The sequence below is a fragment of the Orcinus orca genome, chromosome 17, assembly GCF_937001465.1.
Source record: "Orcinus orca chromosome 17, mOrcOrc1.1, whole genome shotgun sequence".
Taxonomy (NCBI): domain Eukaryota; kingdom Metazoa; phylum Chordata; class Mammalia; order Artiodactyla; family Delphinidae; genus Orcinus; species Orcinus orca.
The window spans coordinates 17805691-17826004 of NC_064575.1; the positions used below are offsets into that span (position 1 = coordinate 17805691).

At 39.2% G+C, this 20314-nt stretch overlaps 2 protein-coding genes across 7 annotated transcripts in view; one reads left to right on the top strand and one right to left on the bottom strand.

Moving 5' to 3' along the window:
• UBE2W (ubiquitin conjugating enzyme E2 W) overlaps positions 1-13127 on the bottom strand; it is a 76104-nt gene extending 62977 nt beyond the window's left edge. The window contains exon 1 of one of the 2 annotated variants that reach the window (XM_004280566.3): positions 13024-13127. In XM_004280566.3, coding sequence (XP_004280614.1) covers positions 13024-13038 — 15 coding nt within the window. In that variant the 5' untranslated portion in view covers positions 13039-13127. The remainder of the gene's footprint in view (positions 1-13023) is intronic. The other variant, XM_049700381.1, reaches the window with a different exon arrangement.
• LOC117196892 (translation initiation factor IF-2-like) lies at positions 12298-16371 on the top strand. Of its 5 annotated transcripts, none has more exons than XR_004477310.2 (3): positions 12298-13242; positions 14435-14721; positions 15183-16371. XR_004477310.2 is itself a non-coding variant. In XM_049700380.1 (2 exons), the coding sequence occupies exons 1-2, from the start codon at positions 12408-12410 to the stop codon at positions 14486-14488; spliced, it is 579 nt and encodes a 192-aa protein (XP_049556337.1). In that variant the 5' UTR covers positions 12298-12407; the 3' UTR covers positions 14489-16371. The 5 variants fall into 5 exon arrangements, 1 of the variants encoding a protein (XP_049556337.1); XR_007472559.1 differs by having other exon boundaries at positions 12298-12932; positions 14435-14550; XR_007472557.1 differs by having other exon boundaries at positions 14435-16371.
• The last annotated feature ends 3943 nt before the right edge of the window (positions 16372-20314 follow it).

The window sequence follows — 20314 nt, forward strand, 5'->3', positions numbered from 1 at the left end:
GAGAGCAATCACATAATTTTAGTCTCAATGAAGCAAGACCTAAAATTATTTGCTGTCAAAATAAGCGTTGTAGACTCGAAGCTTAAGGAAAAAACCTACCATAAGGAAAAAAAAGAAAGAAGACTTCCATTGAAGCATTATGTCCAAAGTGAAAGAATTACAAACCAAATATTAATCTAGTTGAAAGAGATGTATATAATTAACAGGAAATGAACATTAATTTTAAAATACTATATACTTTTTCCTATTCGATTCAATTCTTTAGTTTCTTTAATCGGGCCAGGGCAGAAGCTGAAGCAAAAGACAGACATCAAAGGAATCAGAGATAGGGCAAAAAAAGCAATGTTTTGATATCACTTCTGACCTATTTTGAAAAAAGTATTTACTTGAGTTGCTGTTCTATTTATTTACTCAGAAAACACCTGAGTGCTTACTACTAGTAGCACACTGCCCTTAGTGACTTAAAAATCTAATAAAGTACCTTTATAGTAAGTACAGGCAGAAGTGAAAAATCCTATGAAAGAGGTAAAAGGTGCTGTGAGGGCACACAAGGTAAGAAAAAGTGTATACAGCTGTGAGACTGAGGCTAAGTTTGGTGGATTCATGATGCCAGATATAAAGACTTAAAGAACTAATGGGGATTTCGAGTAAAATCTGAATTCAAAAAGTACAGGGACTTCCCTGGTGGCACAGTGGTTGGGAGTCCGCCTGCCAATGCAGGGGACACGGGTTCGACCCCTGGACCGGGAAGATCCCACATGCCGTGGAGCAACTAAGCCCGTGCACCACAACTACTGGGCCTGCGCTCTAGAGCCTGCGTGCCACACCTACTGAGACTTCATGCCACAACCACTAAAGCCCGAGCACCTGGAGCCCATGCTCCGCAACAAGAGAAGCCACCACCATGAGAAGCCCGCACACCCCAACGAAGAGTAGACCCCGCTTGCGGCAACTAGAGAAAGCCTGCGCGCAGCAACGAAGACCCAACACAGCCAAAAGTTTTAAAAAATAAATAAACAAGAAGACAGACAAAGAGTAGAAGGACTAACTAGGTAAGTTAGCTAGATAAGTTTAAAAAAAAATCTCAGAAACAATGAAAAGACAAGACTGAGAACTGTGAAAATACCAGAATTCAAAGTGGAAGCTCACTATTAAAAAGTGAGTAAAAAGATTAAGTATTCATAACAGGAAAAGGCTACTGACAGAATCTACAAATTTGCAGCAATGTCCAGTTCAGCCTAAAGACAGGAAAGATAGACCCAGGACCCAGAATCATAAACAGCCTGATTCTCAGTGATTTTAACAGACTGACAAAAAGCTCTCAGCATAGGCCTAAAATGGGAGCTGCATGGGGTAACAACAATAACGGCCAAAAGACTAAAAGCAAGACTAACATTCCAAGGGCTATTCACATTTTAATACAGGCCTCCTAAGATTATTTAAAACAATCAAAAACAACCAAACCAAACTAAAACAAAAAAACTCTTAAGACTGAAATTATTCATATTCAACTCCAAAGATTTCTGATATAAAATTTGTAAGTTTGTCTAGGTAGACAACTGGCACAGAAGAATCACTAAGCTCATAACTAAGCCTAGAAGACCACCCAGCAGCAGCATATTAATGTACTTTGTTTACTAATCCTCCTCCACAGAGAACTCTCAGGGCAGATACGTTCTTTGTATAAAATGGCCACCAAACAAGAGATTTCACAAAAATTGAAAAGGCAGTCAACATTTGCTCTGATATGTACAGAAAATGGATGTTCTTTGATAGAACTGTGATCATGTAAACAGCCAGAAACGTAAACATTTTAATAGTCTCAAATTTGGTTTTTAAAAAGATCTCTCCAGAAGTATCAACTTTGAAATGTCTACCATCTCCTGAAACGTAAATCTGGAGATTTATTATATCTTATCCAATTTACATAATTTGCACAGCTAAATTCTCCCATTGTAGCTGAGTTCTCAACTTTGGTTGCAAATCAGACTTAGCAAGGAGCTGAGAAAAATTCCAATACCCAAGATGCTGCCAGACCAATTAATCAATCTCGGGGGATAGCTGTTGTTTTTAAAGCTCACCAGGTGTCTTCAATATAATGCCAACATTGAAAACCACTAACTTGGATTGTGTGGGTAACTCAAGAAAAAAACTGGGGGACGGTACTTATCTACAGTAGAAAATGGAAAAAGGCAAACAAGGAACCTGAATGTAGTAACATTACATTTTGCCAGTTTTAACCTGGCTTCAGTACATTTCAAATCAAAGGTGGACTGAAATTTAAATCAAAATACAGTCAACTCTCATTATTCACAGTAGTTACATTCTGTAAAGTCACAGCAAATACTTAATTTGCAAACAGTGAAACACTGTTCCTAGGGGAAATACAGGGTTAGGTTTCTGTGATCCTCCACTCACATTCATACATTCAACCTTAATTTGTGTGCGTTCCTGTTTGGAGTTCTTAATATATATTGTTTATTCAGTAACACTGAACCCAAGGGCAACAGTACATGCCTGAATGAAGGTTATCTAACACACATATTTTCTACACAAGACACATCAGTCTTCTTGCAACTAGGAACACCGAATAGTACTCCAGTACTATGCTTGGGGGCCACTTTAAACAGTGAAATCACTAAAAGCAACATGTGAAAGGAAGTGGCACTAAACAGATCCAAGAAAGGACACTTGTTTATTGTATGACAGCTGCAAAGTTGCCCTGTTTTACCTGAGCTGCAACATGCACGTCAGCAACTCAAATCTTCCCACTCTGCACATGTGTACAAATCACCACAAAACCACCATGAAATCGATTTTAGGGTTACAAATAAATTTTACAAGTAGGTGGATTCACAAATACAGAATTCATGAATAATGTGGACAGACTGTAGAAATATCAAATCAAGTAGCTCAAACTAACTGTTATAAAGATAGGAATTTGAGGTTTCCAGCAACATAAAGAGCAAAGATGGCACCAATATGCCCAGCTACATAATTTTCTCCACTAAAATCCTTAAATTGGTTTTCCTATTTAAGGAAATATAACAATTTTTCTCATATCAAATCTATATACTAAAAAAACTATATATCAATTTGCTCAATATAGCTTCCTTTCATGCAGTACAAAAGTAATCATTTTATCAACTAGCTCTAATCACAAAACACAGCAATGATTTAAAGGTACGATGGTTGGACTAGATGACCTCTAAAATGCCCAATGGCTCAATGCTTTTTGCAAGTCTATAAACCAAAGTTCGTGTGTCTATTTCAATTATAATAAAAGCCGATATATGAATACATAAATATTCTCAGTAATAGTTTATCAGGATTATAATCACATTTTTTAGTAGTAGGGCTGCAATATAAATTCTTATCTGAAAAAGAGCTAAAAGCTCCACTCACCAAGAGAAATAAGTTGAATCCAGCAGGATATTATCAAACCTGATGGACTCTCATCTTGGACCTATACAACTTCAAAAAGAAAACAACCTGCCATATTAATGCTATAAAAGCTAAATATGCCTCAGACCATATACAAAAGTTAACTCAAAATGAATCAGACATAAATGTAAGAGCTAAAACTATAACACTCTCAGAAGAAGAGAGGTATAATAAAGTATGTCTTCATGACTTTGAATTAAGTAATGATTTCTTAGATATGAAAACAAAAGTACAAATGACCAAAGAATAAACTGGACTCCATCATAATTAAAAATACTTGTGCTTTAAAGGATACCATGAAGAATGTGCAAACACAGCTCACATAGGAGAATATCTGCAAATCTCATGTCTGATAAATTCAGAATATATAAAGAACTCTTACAACTCAACAATAAAAGGATAACTTATCTTTTTAAATGGCAAAGGATTTAAATAGACATTTCTCCAAGAAATGTACCAATAAGCACAAGAAAAGATGTCCAACATTAGTCATTAGGGAAATGCAAATCAAAACCACAATGAGATACCACTTCACGCCCACTAAGATGGCTATAATTTTTAAAATGGACAACAAATATTAGCCAGAATATGTAGATACTGGGACCTCTGCATACTGCTCGTGGGAATGTAAAATAGTGTAGCTGCCACGGAAACATCTGGCAGTTTCTTAAAAAATTAAACATAAGAGTTACCAAATGACTCAGCAATTCCACTCCTAGGTATATACCTAAGACAAGTAAAACATGTCCATACAAAAACATGTTCATAAATACCCATAGCAGCATTATTCAAAAAAAAGAAAAGCAGAAATAATACAGTCAATTAACAGATGGGAACAGGAAACAAACCAAATGTCAATTAACTGACGGATAAACAAACTGTGGTATGTATAACCATAAAATGGACTATTACTCAGCCTAAAAATGAATGAAGTACTGATACAAGCTACAATATAGACGAACCTCAAAAACATTATGCTGAGTGAAAGAAGCCAGTCCCAAAGACCACATATTGTATGATTCCATTTATATGAAATGCCCCAAATAGACACATCTATAAAGATAGAAAACAAATTAGGGATTTCCAAGGGTGGAGGTGGGGACGTGGGGGACAGGATAACATGATACACTGGGAACAGACTGACTGCTAATGGGTATGGGGTTTCTTTTGGGGGTGACTTTGTGAGTATATTCTTTTAGTGACAATGGCTGTGAATGTATTTTGAAAACCACTGAATTTTATACTTTTAAAAAAAGGTTGTTTTATGATATGTGAGTTATATTTCAATTAAAAAAAGAAAAAAATTGGGACTTCCCTGGCGGTCCAGTGGTTGGGACTCTGCTCTTCCACTGCAGGGGGCATGGGTTCCACCCCTGGTCAGGGAACTAAGATCCAGCATGCCATGTGGCGCGGCCAAAAAAAAATAAAAAAACTGAACATGCCATGTAAAACTGATGTAAGAGGCTCAAAATTTTACTTGGCTAACTCTCAAATTCTGAAGAAGATTGGCAAAGAATACATGCTAATTAGAAATCATACTTCCTCTCTCCTTCCTGTGGTGTGTAAATACAAGGAGAGGCTTCATATAAAGGAAATTTGTTTTTTTCCATTGGTAGCCAACACAGGACCAGGAATCAAAATTTTTTTAAAGTGAGTACTTGATAGAGGTAGTTTAAAATAAGAGGTCTATAGAATTACAAGATATAACTCACAAACAATTCCAAAGGTCTATAACATGAAGTAATTTGTAATTTTACCCCATAGGATGGGTTAAAAAAAGGTTACACAGATATTAAATGGCAAAGCTAGAATTCAAACCAAGTTTATCTGAATCCAAAAGCTGTGCTTATTCCATTGACATTTACTGAGGCCCTACTACATGCCAGGCACTGGGGTATGTCCAGGAGAAATAGTATATTAATTAACAATATGTTAGGGATATGAAGATGAAATTTAGCAGGGAAAGGGGCACTGCAAGTGCCACAGTGGAAGGACTGTTTTGTACTGGGTGATCAAGGAAGGCTTCTCTGAGAAAACTACATTTGAACAAAGATCTGAGATTAAAAAAAAGGAAGTGAGCCATCAGATATGTGGAGAAGAGCACTCCAAGCAGAGGAAATAACAGGGGCAAAGATAGCAAGGAGGCCCATAAGGCTGTAGAGAAGTGAGGAGGGTGGGGCAATGGTCATTAACAGGGATTTTGGATTATATTCTGAGTACAACAGGGAAGCCACAGTAAGGATGTGAGTGAAGTGACATTTGACTTTTGTTTTGAAAGAATCTGATGAGTTGAGAAAAGACTGTAAGGGAACAAGGGCAGAAGCAGAGAAACCAGTTAGGAAGCTGTTGATATAATACAGATGACAGATGATGATGATGATTTACATCAGGTAATGATGCAGAAGAGCGGAGAGTTGGATTCTGGATTTATTCTGAAGGTAGAGCTGGATAGAATTTGCTGATGGTTTGACTACGGAGTGGGATGAAACCAAGGTTTCTGACTGAACAACTGGAAGAACGAAGTTGCCATGTACCACATGGGGAATACTATAGAAAGAACAAGTTTGGGAAGGGAAACCAAGAAAGGAGTTTTACAAATGTTTACCTCTCTGTTAATCTACTTTTGTCTTAACCACTTCACTACACTGATTTTTGTGTAACACAACTGTTATGTAGTGAAACAGAACCTGAATCCAGGTCTTTTGATTCCAGATCCTGAGCACGTTTTTCTAATGAAGTTTTACAAAAGCAACTGAATGAAACTACAGTTTTTCTCAGAATAAAGTAACTCAAAGGTATGCACCATTTGTTGGTACTCCAAAAACTGCATTCCCAAATAAAGGCTATCAAACAAAAACATTCTTAAAACACCTGACAAACATGATAATGTATTATGTAGGTAAAATAATGAAGCAGACAATAATATAAAGATGCAATAAAATTCATCTAACAAATGCTCAATTTAGATAAATACTATGCAGAAGTATATTTTCAGAAAAATGCCAGATCACCCCTTTAAAAATTCTCCTTAATAAAGATTATCTTTGAACAGTAAAGATTTGCCATTATAATTTTACTCAGTGCACAAGTATATGCATAAAGAATCTTTGTAAAAATTTTGATAAAGTGACTTTATATTTTAAAGTATAAGGAATATTTTCCTCTCATTTTCTTAACTATAGAAGCTATAAAATATTTTTTAGTAAATGCTAAATTCTTGACTGAAGATTTAAATAATTATCCAAATGATTTCTCAACAATACCAAACTTGTTAATGTTCATTACCTCCAACTTAACAGCATCAGTAGATTTTAGAGCTTGGTTTCCAATTCAGCTTCACTACTCAGTTGCTATGAAATTTTGGGTAAGTCACTTCCCAAGTAAGTGATTACTTATCAAAAGTCACTCTTTCTCTCTAATAGAATGAAATGGGATTATCTGACTTCCCATTTTACAAGGTTGGAATAAGAATCCAGAGAGGAAGAAAATGAAAATACTTTCAAAAACAAAGTTATGGCAAACACATGTATCAAGAAAATAATCAAACTTTGGGGGGAATACACATGTAATTATAAATATGAATTTTGTTATTCCTTTATAGGTATTCAACCTTACTATAAGAAAATTGCTTACTAGATTTCTCTAAGAGGTGGGTCAGAAAGGATCCTGCTGTGATTTATGTCTTAGAGTGTTCTGCCTATGTTTTCCTCTAAGAGTTTTATAGTGTCTGGCCTTACATTTAGGTCTTTAATCCATTTTGAGTTTATTTTTGTATACAGTGTTAGGGAGTGTTCTAATTTCATTCTTTTACATGTAGCTGTCCAGTTTTCCCAGCACCACTTACTGAAGAGGCTGTCTTTTCTCCATTGTATATTCTTGCCTCCTTTATCAAAGATAAGGTGACCGTATGTGCATGGGTTATCTCTGGGCTTTCTATCCTGTTCCACTGATCTATATTTCTATTTCTGTGCCAGTACCATACTGTCTAGATTACTGTAGCTTTGTTGTATAGTCTGAAGTCAGGGAGCCTGATTCCTCCAGCTCCGTTTTCTTTCTCAAGATTGCTTTGGCTATTCGGGATCGTTTGTGTTTCCAAACAAATTGTGAAATTTTTTGGATTTCTCTAAAATAGAACTAAATTAATGCAGAATTTGCTATGTCAAGTAACTGACAAGCATTTACTGTAGTCACTATGTGCACATTTAAGGAACAGTGAGAAAGGATTTTTTTTTCCTATTCTAATAGAATCTATGGCCCAGAGGAGTGGAAGAGACCTAAAAAGTTAAATGAAAGACCCAAACCAACACTTTAGGACAAAAATAGAAGGCATCTTGTAAAGTAGTAATTGATTAATAGCAAAAAGAAAAATACCACAATGACTGCTTTGAGAATTAAGATGATGACCCCAACTTTATGCTTTTGTTCACAATGTAGTCTACTATCTACTTATGTTTCTCATTCACACAGAACACCGTCAATTCTACTCTATGCTGTTCCCCTTTTCCTTCAGCACTTGCTCCAACAGCTCTCTGTCAGCCCCATTCCTAGCCAGAGTACCTAGCCAACCTTCTCAGATACTGTAATTCTAGCTATACACCCCAAGTCTCCAGTGCTCAGTAAGCCTCAGGATCCATGATGACAGTCAGTTTTCTAACTTTTAATTATGCTGTAACCCTTCATAATGATGTCAACAGTCATATGAAATCTAATTGTCAAGGTAACATGACAACAATAATGTCAGCAAGAGGCCACACTCTACCTCTCTCAATCACTACACCAATTATTTGAGTAAACAGCAATGCAGAGTTGTGAATAATCCAAAATAATTTATTATTTCTAACTCATCTAAGAAAAAACACACATTCATAATCCATCTCCTGTTACTAAATCTCAATCTCCTTCCATCTAGTCAAGTCAACAGTCAATAGTCTGAGACCCAATTAAGTAAGAGAGAGGAAGATAACGCAGAAAATCTGCAAGAGTAATTCAACTGACCATTTCTTTCAATTATATCACTATTTCTGGAATTGACAAATATCAACTACTATACACTGACTTTCTAAGATCTTAAGACATAAGGTAAAAGTAGTTCATTACATCAGTAAATCTAGATGGTTAAATTAGAAAAGTATACCAGGTATACTTAAAAACTTCTAACATAAAGGCTGAATCAAACAGCTAAATTCTAAAATCAGAAATATCCAGGAGGCAATATTAATTATTTTATGAAATGAGCCAATAGGGAAAAAAAAGATTATGTACAAAATGAAAAAAGAAACATAACACAAAAAATACTGTTTTATGGTTTAGCTGAAAACAGAATACCCTAATATTGCTACACTTTTAAGAAATGTTTTGAATCACATAAAAATTCACTTTAATAATGCTTTTGTAGTTTGGGGATAGAAAGTTTGTACCAAATTATCTAAGTCCCGAAAATGCTAAATCTAAAAATTTGTTATCGACAACTTTCCACATAATATTTTAAGAATTCTAGAATCATCAAAATTAAACGTAAATCTATTTCTTTACTCTAACTCCTGCCAATTTTAAGTATCACCATGAACCCACCATTCTCAAAGAATGGTTTCTTAAAACATAATCTAATCATATCTTACTTGGTGATTTGTGACTTTGTTCTAGGAAGAAAAAAGAAAAAGAAAAAAATGGGAAAGAACATCTCAAAGGGCTCATATAAATCTGAAAACCACAATCTTCAACTATATATTGAAGAACAACTCCAGCAAAACTACAGAGCAGAGCTTCCCCAGCATTACAGGTGTACCAGAATACTGATCCTCATCCCCAGTGTTTCACTCTGAACTGCTTGGCCAGGTGCTTCTAGCCTCCAACAATCTCACCCACCCTGGTGTGCAATTCAAAACGTATTTTCTGTGTGTGCCACAGCCTAAAAAAAGGCTGAGAGGCACTGATAGAGTATACTGCAGTAGTTACAACATCAACTTTAAAATACATACTCTCCGAAAAGAATCTAAAAAAGGATATATATAAATGTATAACTGAATCATTGTGCTGTACACCTGAAATTAACACACTGTAAATAAACTATACTTCAATAAAATTTTTTTTAAAAAGATAAAACAACAACATACTCTCCAAAGAAGAAATTCAAAGTCTACCTTTACTTGATATCCTGATGATCCTAAAGGCTAATTTGTTTTATTCATTTATTTATTTTTATCAATGTAAGTAATCAAGTCTTATGTTACATTTGTATAATATGCATGTTTTTAAAATACAGTTCCTCTTACAGCTTAAGTAACCTCCTCATCAGCAATAATATCCTGGTGCGGGTTAAGATAAAGAAATCTACTGAAAACTTTTTTAGGTAAGGACATGGTTAGAGCAGCATTCATGTATAGCTTATTTTTTCCTAAGCACTCAAACTAAAATCCAAAAAATATTTCCTAACCTCCTTCCACAATTTTTCTCCATAGCACTATCACCTTCTAATATAATAGCGATTAACTTAAATATTTTCTTCTTATCCATTACCCCTAACCAGACTATTACATTCACAAGGGCAGAAATCTTGCCTGCTTTTGTTCACTGCTGTATCCCCAGCACCTAGATGAATACCAGACACATAGTGGGCCCTCAAAAAAATAACTGATGAGTGAATGAACAAATTTCATAATTTAGCTGTAGTTTTATGTATAATTTATTTGTTTTGAGGAGTTAAATTTTGCCATTAAGATGGTCAGGAAAAAATTTTGTTCTAAGACACAGAATAACCACACAGAAAGTGTTGTGTTTCAAAAAGCTCAGTTTATCTATATTAAAATATTTTTCAAGATACTACCAGAAAAGGAGGTGAAGAAAAGGGAACCCTTGTACAATGTTGGTGGGAATGTACACTGGTGCAGCCACTATGAAAAATAGCATTGAGGGTCCTCAGAAAACAGAAATTAGAACTACTATTTGATCCAGCAATTCCACTCCTGGGTATATATCAGAAGAAAACGAAAACACTAATGTAAAAGATACATGCACTCTAATGTTCAAAGCAGCACTATTTACAATTGTTAAGATATGGAAGCAATCTAAGTATCCATCAACAGATGAACATATAAATAAGATGTTGGCGTGCGCACATGCACACACACACACACAAATAATGAAATATTACTCAGCTGTAAAAAAGAATGAAACTTTGCCATTTGCAACAACATAGATGGACTTGGAGAGTATTATGCTCAGTGAAATAAAATCAGTCAGAGAAAGAAATACTGTACAGTATCACTTACATGTGGAATCTAAAAAGTAAATCTAGTGAATATAACAAAAAAGAAACAGACTCACAGATATAAAGAACTAGTGGTTAACACTGGAGAGGGAAAGGGAGAGGAGCAAGATAGGGAGACAGGGTTAACACGTACAAACTACTATGTATAAAATAAGCTACAAGGATATATTGTACAGCACAGGGAGTATAGCCAATATTTCCTAATAACTATAAATGGAGTATAATCTTTAAAATTGTGAATCATTATATTGTATGTCTGAAACATAAACTATTGTATATCAACTATGCTTCGATTAAAAAAATTTTTAATAAAAAAGATACTACCAGAAAATCTGTATCAGGTATTTTTAAAATACAAATAAAAGGAAGAATTTAGTTTTAATTAAAATAGGAAACATCAGTTTTCCATTCCTCTAATCAGAAGACATAAAGGAATAAAGGATGAAAAGACAGTCAGAGGTAGTACTTGGGATGCAGAAAAACGCAGTATTGCACTGCCTAGTATTGTTTCCATTGCTTAAGCCGCCATGTAAAATTCAAGACTGTCAACACTGTTTTGTACCGACTCAAGTTTTTTTCTCTTAAAAACTGAAATCTGTCTTCTCCAGACACTAAAAGTCTAAATCTAATCAGCAAATTAGTTATCCCTATAATCCTCCTGCCAAATATAATCACAAGTATAGTGGATTTTAATCTTTCAATACAAATAATCTTAAATTGGTCATATAGCTGATCTACTGTTCAACAGTGTTCTACAGTTCCTTTTTTGGCCCAAATGATGAAACTTCTCTAACGTCTCTGGGGAGATTAGGGTAAAGTATAATGTTTCCTGAAATTGTTCTTGTTTTTTCTCTGGATTACTTCATGACATCTCTTCAACTAGGAACGTTATATACAGTTTTCTTTTTCTATTCTGCAGGGAAGTCCAGAGGGAGAAGCAAAAGTAAAAAGAGTCTTGAATGGAGAGGCTGAAAGGGGACAGACAACACAAAAGCAAAGAAGTAAATGCGAAGCAAATACGTGCACAGAAGAGGAAGAAGATTCAGAAAAGAGAAGAGATGAAAGAAAAGCACTTTTCTCTCCTAAAAAGAGGAAAAAAGGGACAGGGAAACGTGCTTATTCTTCTAGAAACAAAAGCATAAAATCCTTCCAAGAAAAACGTGGTCTCTTTCTTTAAGATGTTGTTAAAACTCTAAAAAGCGCTCAGATGACACTCCAAACGGGAGTTCTGCCTTCTCTTCCTATGTTTTGACAGAGCTAGTCTTCATCTGTAAATTAAATGCAAGCTATAGATAATGCAGAGTTAATCTCTACAAAACTGCAACTGTGGATGCCATCTTTGCCTGAAAAAAAATCAAACTCCTTGGATTTGGTAAAAAGGAGCCTATTAAGTTGGAAAACCAGAAAACCACGCATTGCCAAGTCAGGTAAATACAACACGGGTTAATAAAACACCTCCTACCAAACTAAGGTTCCACTAAAGATCTGGCAAAGAGGGGTAAAAGGCTGTAGCCTAACCGCGACCGCAAGGGTGGGGCACCGTAGGAAATAAAAAGATTTGAGGGCGAGCTATCTATCCCGGGAGGTATGGGGAGCTGGTGACTTGTCTCTCGGGGAGACTGCATATTAGGCGGCAAATGACTTTGATGGGCTAACTGCAGCTTCGGGGAGAGTGAGAAAATGGGCTGCTGGACGTATGTTCGTTGAGAGTGCGGAGGCTGAAAGAGGAAAGTACCCCTGGGGCAAAGGACTAAGAGTCAAAAGGGGAGTCGAGGGGCCGAGCAGGCCAGGGAGGCCGGGCGTGGGAGGCCTGAACAGAGGCCGCGAAACGCCTCTGCAGCCAGCCGCCTTCTCCGGGAACGCCTTTTCAGCTCCCCACACTCAGCCCCTCTCAGGGCCGCCCCTGCCCCGGCGACAACGGCGACAGCAGCTGTTTCCGCCCAGCCGGGGACCGCGGAGGAAAAGACATCCCTGGGGCGGGGGTCAGGCCAGCGGGAGCCGTCCGGGTGAGCTGGAGATGATTCCGAGACCACTGCCCCTGAGCGAACATCAAACTTCGCCCTTTCCTCCCCTTAGCCTTCTTTATCCCCCAACTTCCCGGCCGGCTGGTGTCCGCTTCGACCGACCGAGAAACCCCCTTCTTCTCGCCGCCTCTCACCCCTCCCAACGCCCGGACGCTGGGGAAGGACCGGCTACCGGGGCCGCTCCGGAGCCGGCCCAGGTGCCCAGAGTCCCAGACACCCCCCCGGCCGAAACGCTCGGATCCTCCCTGTGGCTCCGGAGCCCGCCCAGATGCTGCAAACTCCTCTTACCTGCATTGACGCCATGATAGAACCATCCCCCCCAAGACCGGCGAGGCCAGAGACGCAGGGGGCGGAGCTGCCGTGCTTGCGTCACGCCGCGGGGGCCCAGCATCCCGGGCGCGGGGGGCGGGGCCTCCAATGGGAAGGGGAGTGCGCGAGGGGATTGGCTGGCGCAGTAGGCGTCCGGAGGGGGAGGCGCGGACCCGGCCGCGGTGAATGGCGGTGTCGGTACGTTCGGTCACATCCAGCTCCCCAGCCTCCACTAAGATCCCCACTCGCTACCCCGATCGCTTAGGAAACGCTACTCGGGTTTTGACCCGAGCCACGATTGTTCTCTTTTTTCTGTCTATACCTCGAGATCCTGATGTCCAGATCCGTGGGTTTTGGGTTTTTTTTTCTGTTTTGTTTTGTTTTTCCAACCACAGGTGTATGGTTTACAGATTTTTTTCCATTCGGATGCTTCTTCCACATTACCATGCCCACTTTCACAGCTTTGGGACAAGATAAAACTTGCCGCAGGGCTACTTTCTGGTCTTTACGGACCTGGAAGTCTTCTCATATTCCTAATTTGGGGAAGAGAGACACAGATTTCCTTGCACAACGGGATGAGAATTGAGGGCAGAACAGCACTTTGATATTTTAAAGGCAAGGGTAGACTTGTGGAACTGAAACTTGCCTGAAGGGGAAGAGAACATTTGGAAGTTTTTCTTTTGTTTGTGTGCAATTTCTGCCCCGTTACCCTAGCCCCTCTGTTTGAAACTTCACGTGTATAAATAATAGTTATAGTGTTACGGCACTGACACTTGGTTAGAGATTTGACCCTAGACATGAAATTGTTTTTAATGTATCAGTGTCACGCTATAATATACACATACCTTCTGTCACATCCAGATTTCTCTTCAGCCTGTTTTGTAGTGGGCAGTTTTGTGGTCGTTCCACCTAGGGATGTATATGAGTAGGGAGAGCTGAGTACACAGAATTTATTCTGGGAGTGCACCAGTTCTGCCAACATTTATCAGAAGCTACATAGAACTGAAGATGTTATTGGTTTATAAAAGGAAAATGGAAGCCAAATGCTTGCACTTCCTGTTCTGTTTTTTTTTTTTTTAAATGTAGGTGGCTGATACATGAGTAGAAGGCTTTTAGTTTACCAGAATGAAAGCTTAAAAATCTGTCATTTTATTAACTTGGAGTTCTTTTAAGAAATTTATGTAAGATTTAAATATAAGAGCAATGTAAGATATCATCCTTCCCACTCTTTAGATCATTATGTTCTCTGTGAAATTCTCTAAGGTAAAATGTGTTCAAAAAAGGAAAAAAGATCCTTAAAATACCCTACTTATTCTATGGTATAATACTAAACACCCTATTCTTCATCGCTAGAGAGGAATTTATATTGGTATACTTTTCTTCCTCTGAGACTTCCACCCGATTGCCAGAAATGGGCTGGTTTTCCCTTTGTTGTGCAAAATGACTGTGTCCTTGAGGAATGTTTGCAGGCTTCCGGCAACCAAGGATGATCCAGAAACATATCAGGTGTCAGCCCAGTTGTGTTGCCTACATTTCAACTGAGTAAAACTCATATCATGAAAGAGGAAAGCTTTTCCAGATATATTTTCTTCTGGAGATCTTTATCCCTATGATCTCAGAAAATCGATTGTTTTACCATCTAAGGTTCCCTTTGTTTAAAAGCCAATTCTTCCTAAGGTATGTGTCTTTAGATGACCCCACAAACAAAGCATTATGACATCATCAGAATCAACAACCTGCCATGACAAATACTAATAAGGAAGAAAGGGTTACAGGAATCCTAATACTCCTCACAGTAAAATCAACATCTGGTCCCTTGGATTTTATATGTGTTAAAGAGGATCTTCATAGGAGGGAAAAGTCAGTACCAGTCATATCTTTCCAGGAAATAGTAAATAGTACATAATTACCTCACTACCTTCTTCATTCTTTCATTGATATATAAAAGATCCTCATGTACTCAGGAGCTAAAACAGTCACTTTCAGATGGGGCGGGAGCATATAATTATCTCCAGGAAGCATGAAATGTTTATATCTAAAACAATTGATTATACAGTGTTTGAGGACTAGGCTCACATCTCATTTCTTCAGTTTTTGTTTTGTTTTGTTTGTTTTTTACACATCTCATTTCTTTACAGAGTGGAGCTTCCTATCAGATAGGCAAAAGACAAAATGCCTGACAATTCCAAAAGTAGGAGAGGAAGTGGAGCTCTCATAAACTCTATACGCGGACTTCCCTGGTGGCGCAGTGGTTAAGAATCCACCTGCCAGTTCAGGGGACACAGGTTCGAGCCCTGGTCCAGGAAGATCCCACATGCAGTGGAGCAACTAAGCCTGTGCGCCACAACTACGGAGCCTGCACCCTAGAGCCCGCAAGCCACAACTACTGAGCCCGCACGCCACAACTACTGAAGCCCGCAAGCCTAGAGCCTATGCTCTGCAACAAGAGAAGCCACCGCAATGAGAACCCCACGCAACGCAATGAAGAGTAGCCCCCGTTCGCCTCAACTAGAGAAAGCCCGTGAGCAGCAACAAAGACCCAACATAGCCAAAAAATAAAAACAATAAAAGTTCTCTCTTAAAAAATAAAGATATCTTGGAGACAACTGGAGAAATTTAAGCAGAAAATAGGTATCAGATAATATTAAGGAATAATAGCTGTCTTTGTTAGATTTGATAATGATATTCATTTTTTAATTTCCATAGCAATTAGAAATGACCATCAGGTTCAAGGAAGTGATTCTCCTTCACCTCACAAACTACCCCCACCTCCATCTCCCTGGAAGAGAAAAACCAGGACGTACACAAGCTGTGTATGTGCCTGAGGTCTTCCCTGCCAAGGAAAAGGCAGAGCCTGTGACACAGGGGACTAAAAGCAGCTGGACTTTCTGGCAGAAAAGAAGAAATATGGGAAACCAAATAGTCTAATTTCTTAAAGGACCCACAAAGGGATCAATGGGCAAATCCTGCAATATTGATAATGTCATGTGATTTATGAATGCTTGAGTTCTAGTGATTCAGTAGACCGGTGAGTTAGGAGCAGTCCTATGAGAATATGCTTGTTGGAGGATGAAGAGGCAGAGCTGACGAGTCCTTACTTGAGTCTGTGTCTCCCCAGAGTGGTTTATTCTTAGTCTCCCACTGGCTGATCTCATCAGAGAAACAGAGGCAGTTTAGCAACCAGCAGCTTGGTTATTGGATTGGAAAAGGCAACAGGCCAGGAATCCAAGGCTTGTATTCTTATCCCAGCTCTGTCATTAGCAAGCTTGGTCAAGGCTCTTAATGTCTCTGGGTTTATTTCCTTATCAATAAAATGAGTAAATCAGACTGTAAAATCTCCAAGTTTTCTTTCCAGATGTCAAATTCCACGCACCTATCAGAGGGAATCAAAATTTGAAATGATGTGTTTAAAATACTATATTTAGGGCTTCCCTGGTGGCGCAGTGGTTGAGAGTCTGCCTGCCGATGCAGGGGACATGGGTTCGTGCCCCGGTCCGGGAAGATCCCACATGCTGCGGAGCGGCTGGGCCCGTGAGCCATGGCCGCTGAGCCTGCGCGTCCGGAGAGGCCACAACAGTGAGAGGCCCGTGGACCGCAAAAAAAAAAAAAAAATACTATGTTTAAAAGTCTAAGATAAAATGCAATAGACATGATGTACTATTTTGAGTTTTAAAAAAAATCACTTTCACCATTGTAAAGCAATTATACCCCAATAAAGATGTTAAAAAAAAAAAATCACTTTTATAAGTATAATAAGGAACTTGGTTTCATTGTAATTTTTGTAGAAATACTGGGGTGCTTTAGTTAACAATTTAAAAATGCTAATGTAATCCAACTGAGCTGTAAATGGGATTTCAAAAAGTATCAGGGGAATTCCCTGGCGGTTCAGTGGTTAGGACTCCGTGCTTTCACTGCTTTGGGCCCAGGTTCAATCCCTGGTCGAGGAACTAAGATCCCACACACCGCAGGGGCGCACACACACAAAAAAAAGTATCGAAAACTCCAAATTCATGATTTAGAGTGATACTTTAAAAAAAGCATATCTACAAAAATGTATTATTTTTATAATTTTGAATCTAAACTAGTCATTTCATGTGGATCTCCTAAGAAGAGACAATGAAAATTAACAAAATAACAGATGGTTTGTATATGTGACCTATTCTGCGTGGCTTACTTTACACGTCAAAAATGATTGATTTATATACATATCTGGTTTGTAGATAAGATTGTGACTCAGGAGAACTTTGTCTTCACTTTCTCAGCTTTCCTTTTCCTCCCTGTCAAGAATTCTTTCACCCAGGTCTGCAGACCTTGAGCACAGTCCTTGCTTGCTTCTCCCCTAGACCTCTTAGAAAGTTATCCTTTTGCGGGAAAAGAGGAACCCTTTAAAAACCGAATGAAAACCATGGACCCACTCCACAGAAAAATGCTCATACTCATAAAATATTGTATTTTAGGGGGTTACCTGACCCTCAGAAGTCCATCCATTGGTGGAAGTTTGTAAACCTCAAGGTAAGAACACCTCTACTGAAGAGGTGATGATGGATACCCTTTGCCCTTTTCAAAACCTGTCTATCTTTTATGGAGACACAATTTCATAGCACTTGTTTTCTTTTTTTCACTTGTTTATTTTCCGGTCCTTCTGAAAAGCAGTGTGCTATGTGAACAGCTCTGGATTGGGAACCAGAAGAGTTGATTATTTACCTTGATTCTTCCCAGGGGTGACACTAAACTTACTTAACAACGGATGTGGCACAGGTACCAACTGTGCAGAACAGAAGTTGCTCAGTGCTGGAGCAAGGGCCTGGTTGCTCCCTGCCCCAAGGGCCAGGTACCTGTAGTTAGATCATGGGTAGCTGTGGGGGGCATTCCGAGGCCACAGAAGGAGATTCTTTTGGGGGTCTGCGGGCAATGGCTATTTACTAACCACCATAAAAGTATTTCAGTGTTTTCTTTTGGGAGTGATAGAAATGTTCTAAAAATTATGGTGATGATTGACCAACTGTATAAATTTACCGAAAATTATTGAGTAATTATTATGGGTGACGTTTATGGTATGTGAATTATACCCTAATAAAGCTGTTTAAAAACAGAGAAGAGCATTTCAATATTTTAACAAAACAGCCATAACAGTAAGTCCCAGCTGGCCTTCAGACTGGCTTTCCCATTAATGATATAAGATCAGAGGCTGGTCAGGTGTCTCCCTGGGTCTAGATTTTTAATCTGTAAAATGGAGAGTCAATGGTTTCTTCAAAGCTTTCCAGATAAATTCTTTTCCTTGTCAAAAAATCCCATAATTGTGTTATCATAATTTATACTGTCCTTCTTTATCTACTTATAAAGCCATCATTGCCCAAACACATATTTACCCTTCCTCTACTGTTTAAGGAGGGATAGCAGCCCTAGTGATTTTGTCCCTGCCAGACAGTTCTTTCTTATCCTATGACTTTACCTCCTGCCTACCTTTCCCATCCTTTGTGTGTGTGTGTGTGTGTGTGTGTGTGTATGTGTGCGTGTGTGCCTCTTTTTCGCCTATCTCCACTTAACACGTATTGGAAAAGGCACTAGACTTGGAATCAGAGGGCTAGACTTTGAATCCCAACTCTGCTACTTCTTAGTTCTGTGACCTGGAGTTGGTCATTTAAATTCCTCTGAACCGGGCTTCTGTGGTGGTGCAGTGGTTGGGAATCCACCTGCCAATGCAGGGGTCGTGGGTTCGAGCCCTGGTCTGGGAAGATCCCACATGCCGCGGAGCAGCTGAGCCCGTGCGCCACAACTGCTGAGCCCATGAGCCTAGAGCCCGTGCTCCACAACGGGAGAAGCCACTGCAATGAGAGGCCCACTCACCACAGGGAGGAGTGGCCCCCGCTCTCCGCAACTGGAGAAAGCCCGTGCGCAGCAGCGAGGACCCAACGCAGCCAAAAATAAAATAAATTAAAAACAAAATAAATTTCTCTGAACCTTAGTTTCATCATCTGTAAAATGGGGATGAAAATGCCAACATGTGGTTGGTGGTGGAGTCCAGATGCAATCATAGATGTGAAGGAGCTTGGTGAATGGCACATCACCACATGGATGAGAGGTGATGCCTAGTTATTCTTCTGAAATACTCTGTTCTCTCTGCAGTGGACGGATGAGATACTGGCTAAGGAGTGGAGTGTATGGCAGCAATTGAGAAATAGCCATGTCAAGATCCCCAAATTTCACACCAGCTTGTGAATATAGAAGAGACTGGACACTGCTCTGAACTGAAATTGCCAAACACAAATATTCAAGGTTGAAATCTTGTATCTCCCGCCCCCACCACTGCCCTTCTCCACATGGCATCCTCCCAGATCTGCCCTTATTAATGACGATCAAGAGAACAGCTACCTTGGATTGAATATTTATATGTGCCACACAGGCACTGTGAGAGGCACTTGTATTTCCTGTATTATTTAGTCTTTAAAACAATTCCCATTTTATAGGCTAGGAAACAGGCTTAGAGAGACTAGGTAGTTTGCCAGAGTCACCCAGCTTCTGAATAGAAGAGTCAGAATCTTACCTTGGAAACTCTAACTCCATTAGTCTACAGATCGAGTTCATTAACTAGTATGCCATATTGTCCTTCCAAATCCATTCTCTTAATGACCCATGTAAGTGAGGTTTTAAAATAAAAGTAACCCTTGGGCTTCCCTGGTGGCGCAGTGGTTGAGAGTCCACCTGCCGATGCAGGGGACATGGGTTCGTGCCCCGGTCCGGGAGGATCCCACATGCCGCGGAGTGGCTGGGCCCGTGAGCCATGGCCGCTGAGCCTGCGCGTCCGGAGCCTGTGCTCCGCAACGGGAGAGGCCACAACAGTGAGAGGCCCGCGTACCGCAAAAAAAAAAAAGTAACTTTGCAGTGGAGAAACCTGACGAACACTACTTCAGTCATGTGATCAAGGTCAACCTCGGCAATGATAAGTCATGTTGAGTGTATGTACCCTTGATAAGATGTGATGCAAATGACACTTTACCTCTGTGGTCTCCCCCCCACCCCCGAAATCACATAACCCCTGTCTAATCATGAGAAAAAAACATCAGGCAAATCTTAAATAAGGATATTCTACAAAAGACCTGATCAGTACTCCTCAAATCTGTCAATGTCCCAGTACTCCTAAAATCTGTTGATGTTGAAATTAAGGACAGTTTGAGAGAAACTGTCACAGCCTAAGTAGGAACCTAAGAAGACAGGATGCTAAATATAATGGGATTTAGGAATAGAAAAAGGAGATTAGGTTAAAATGCAG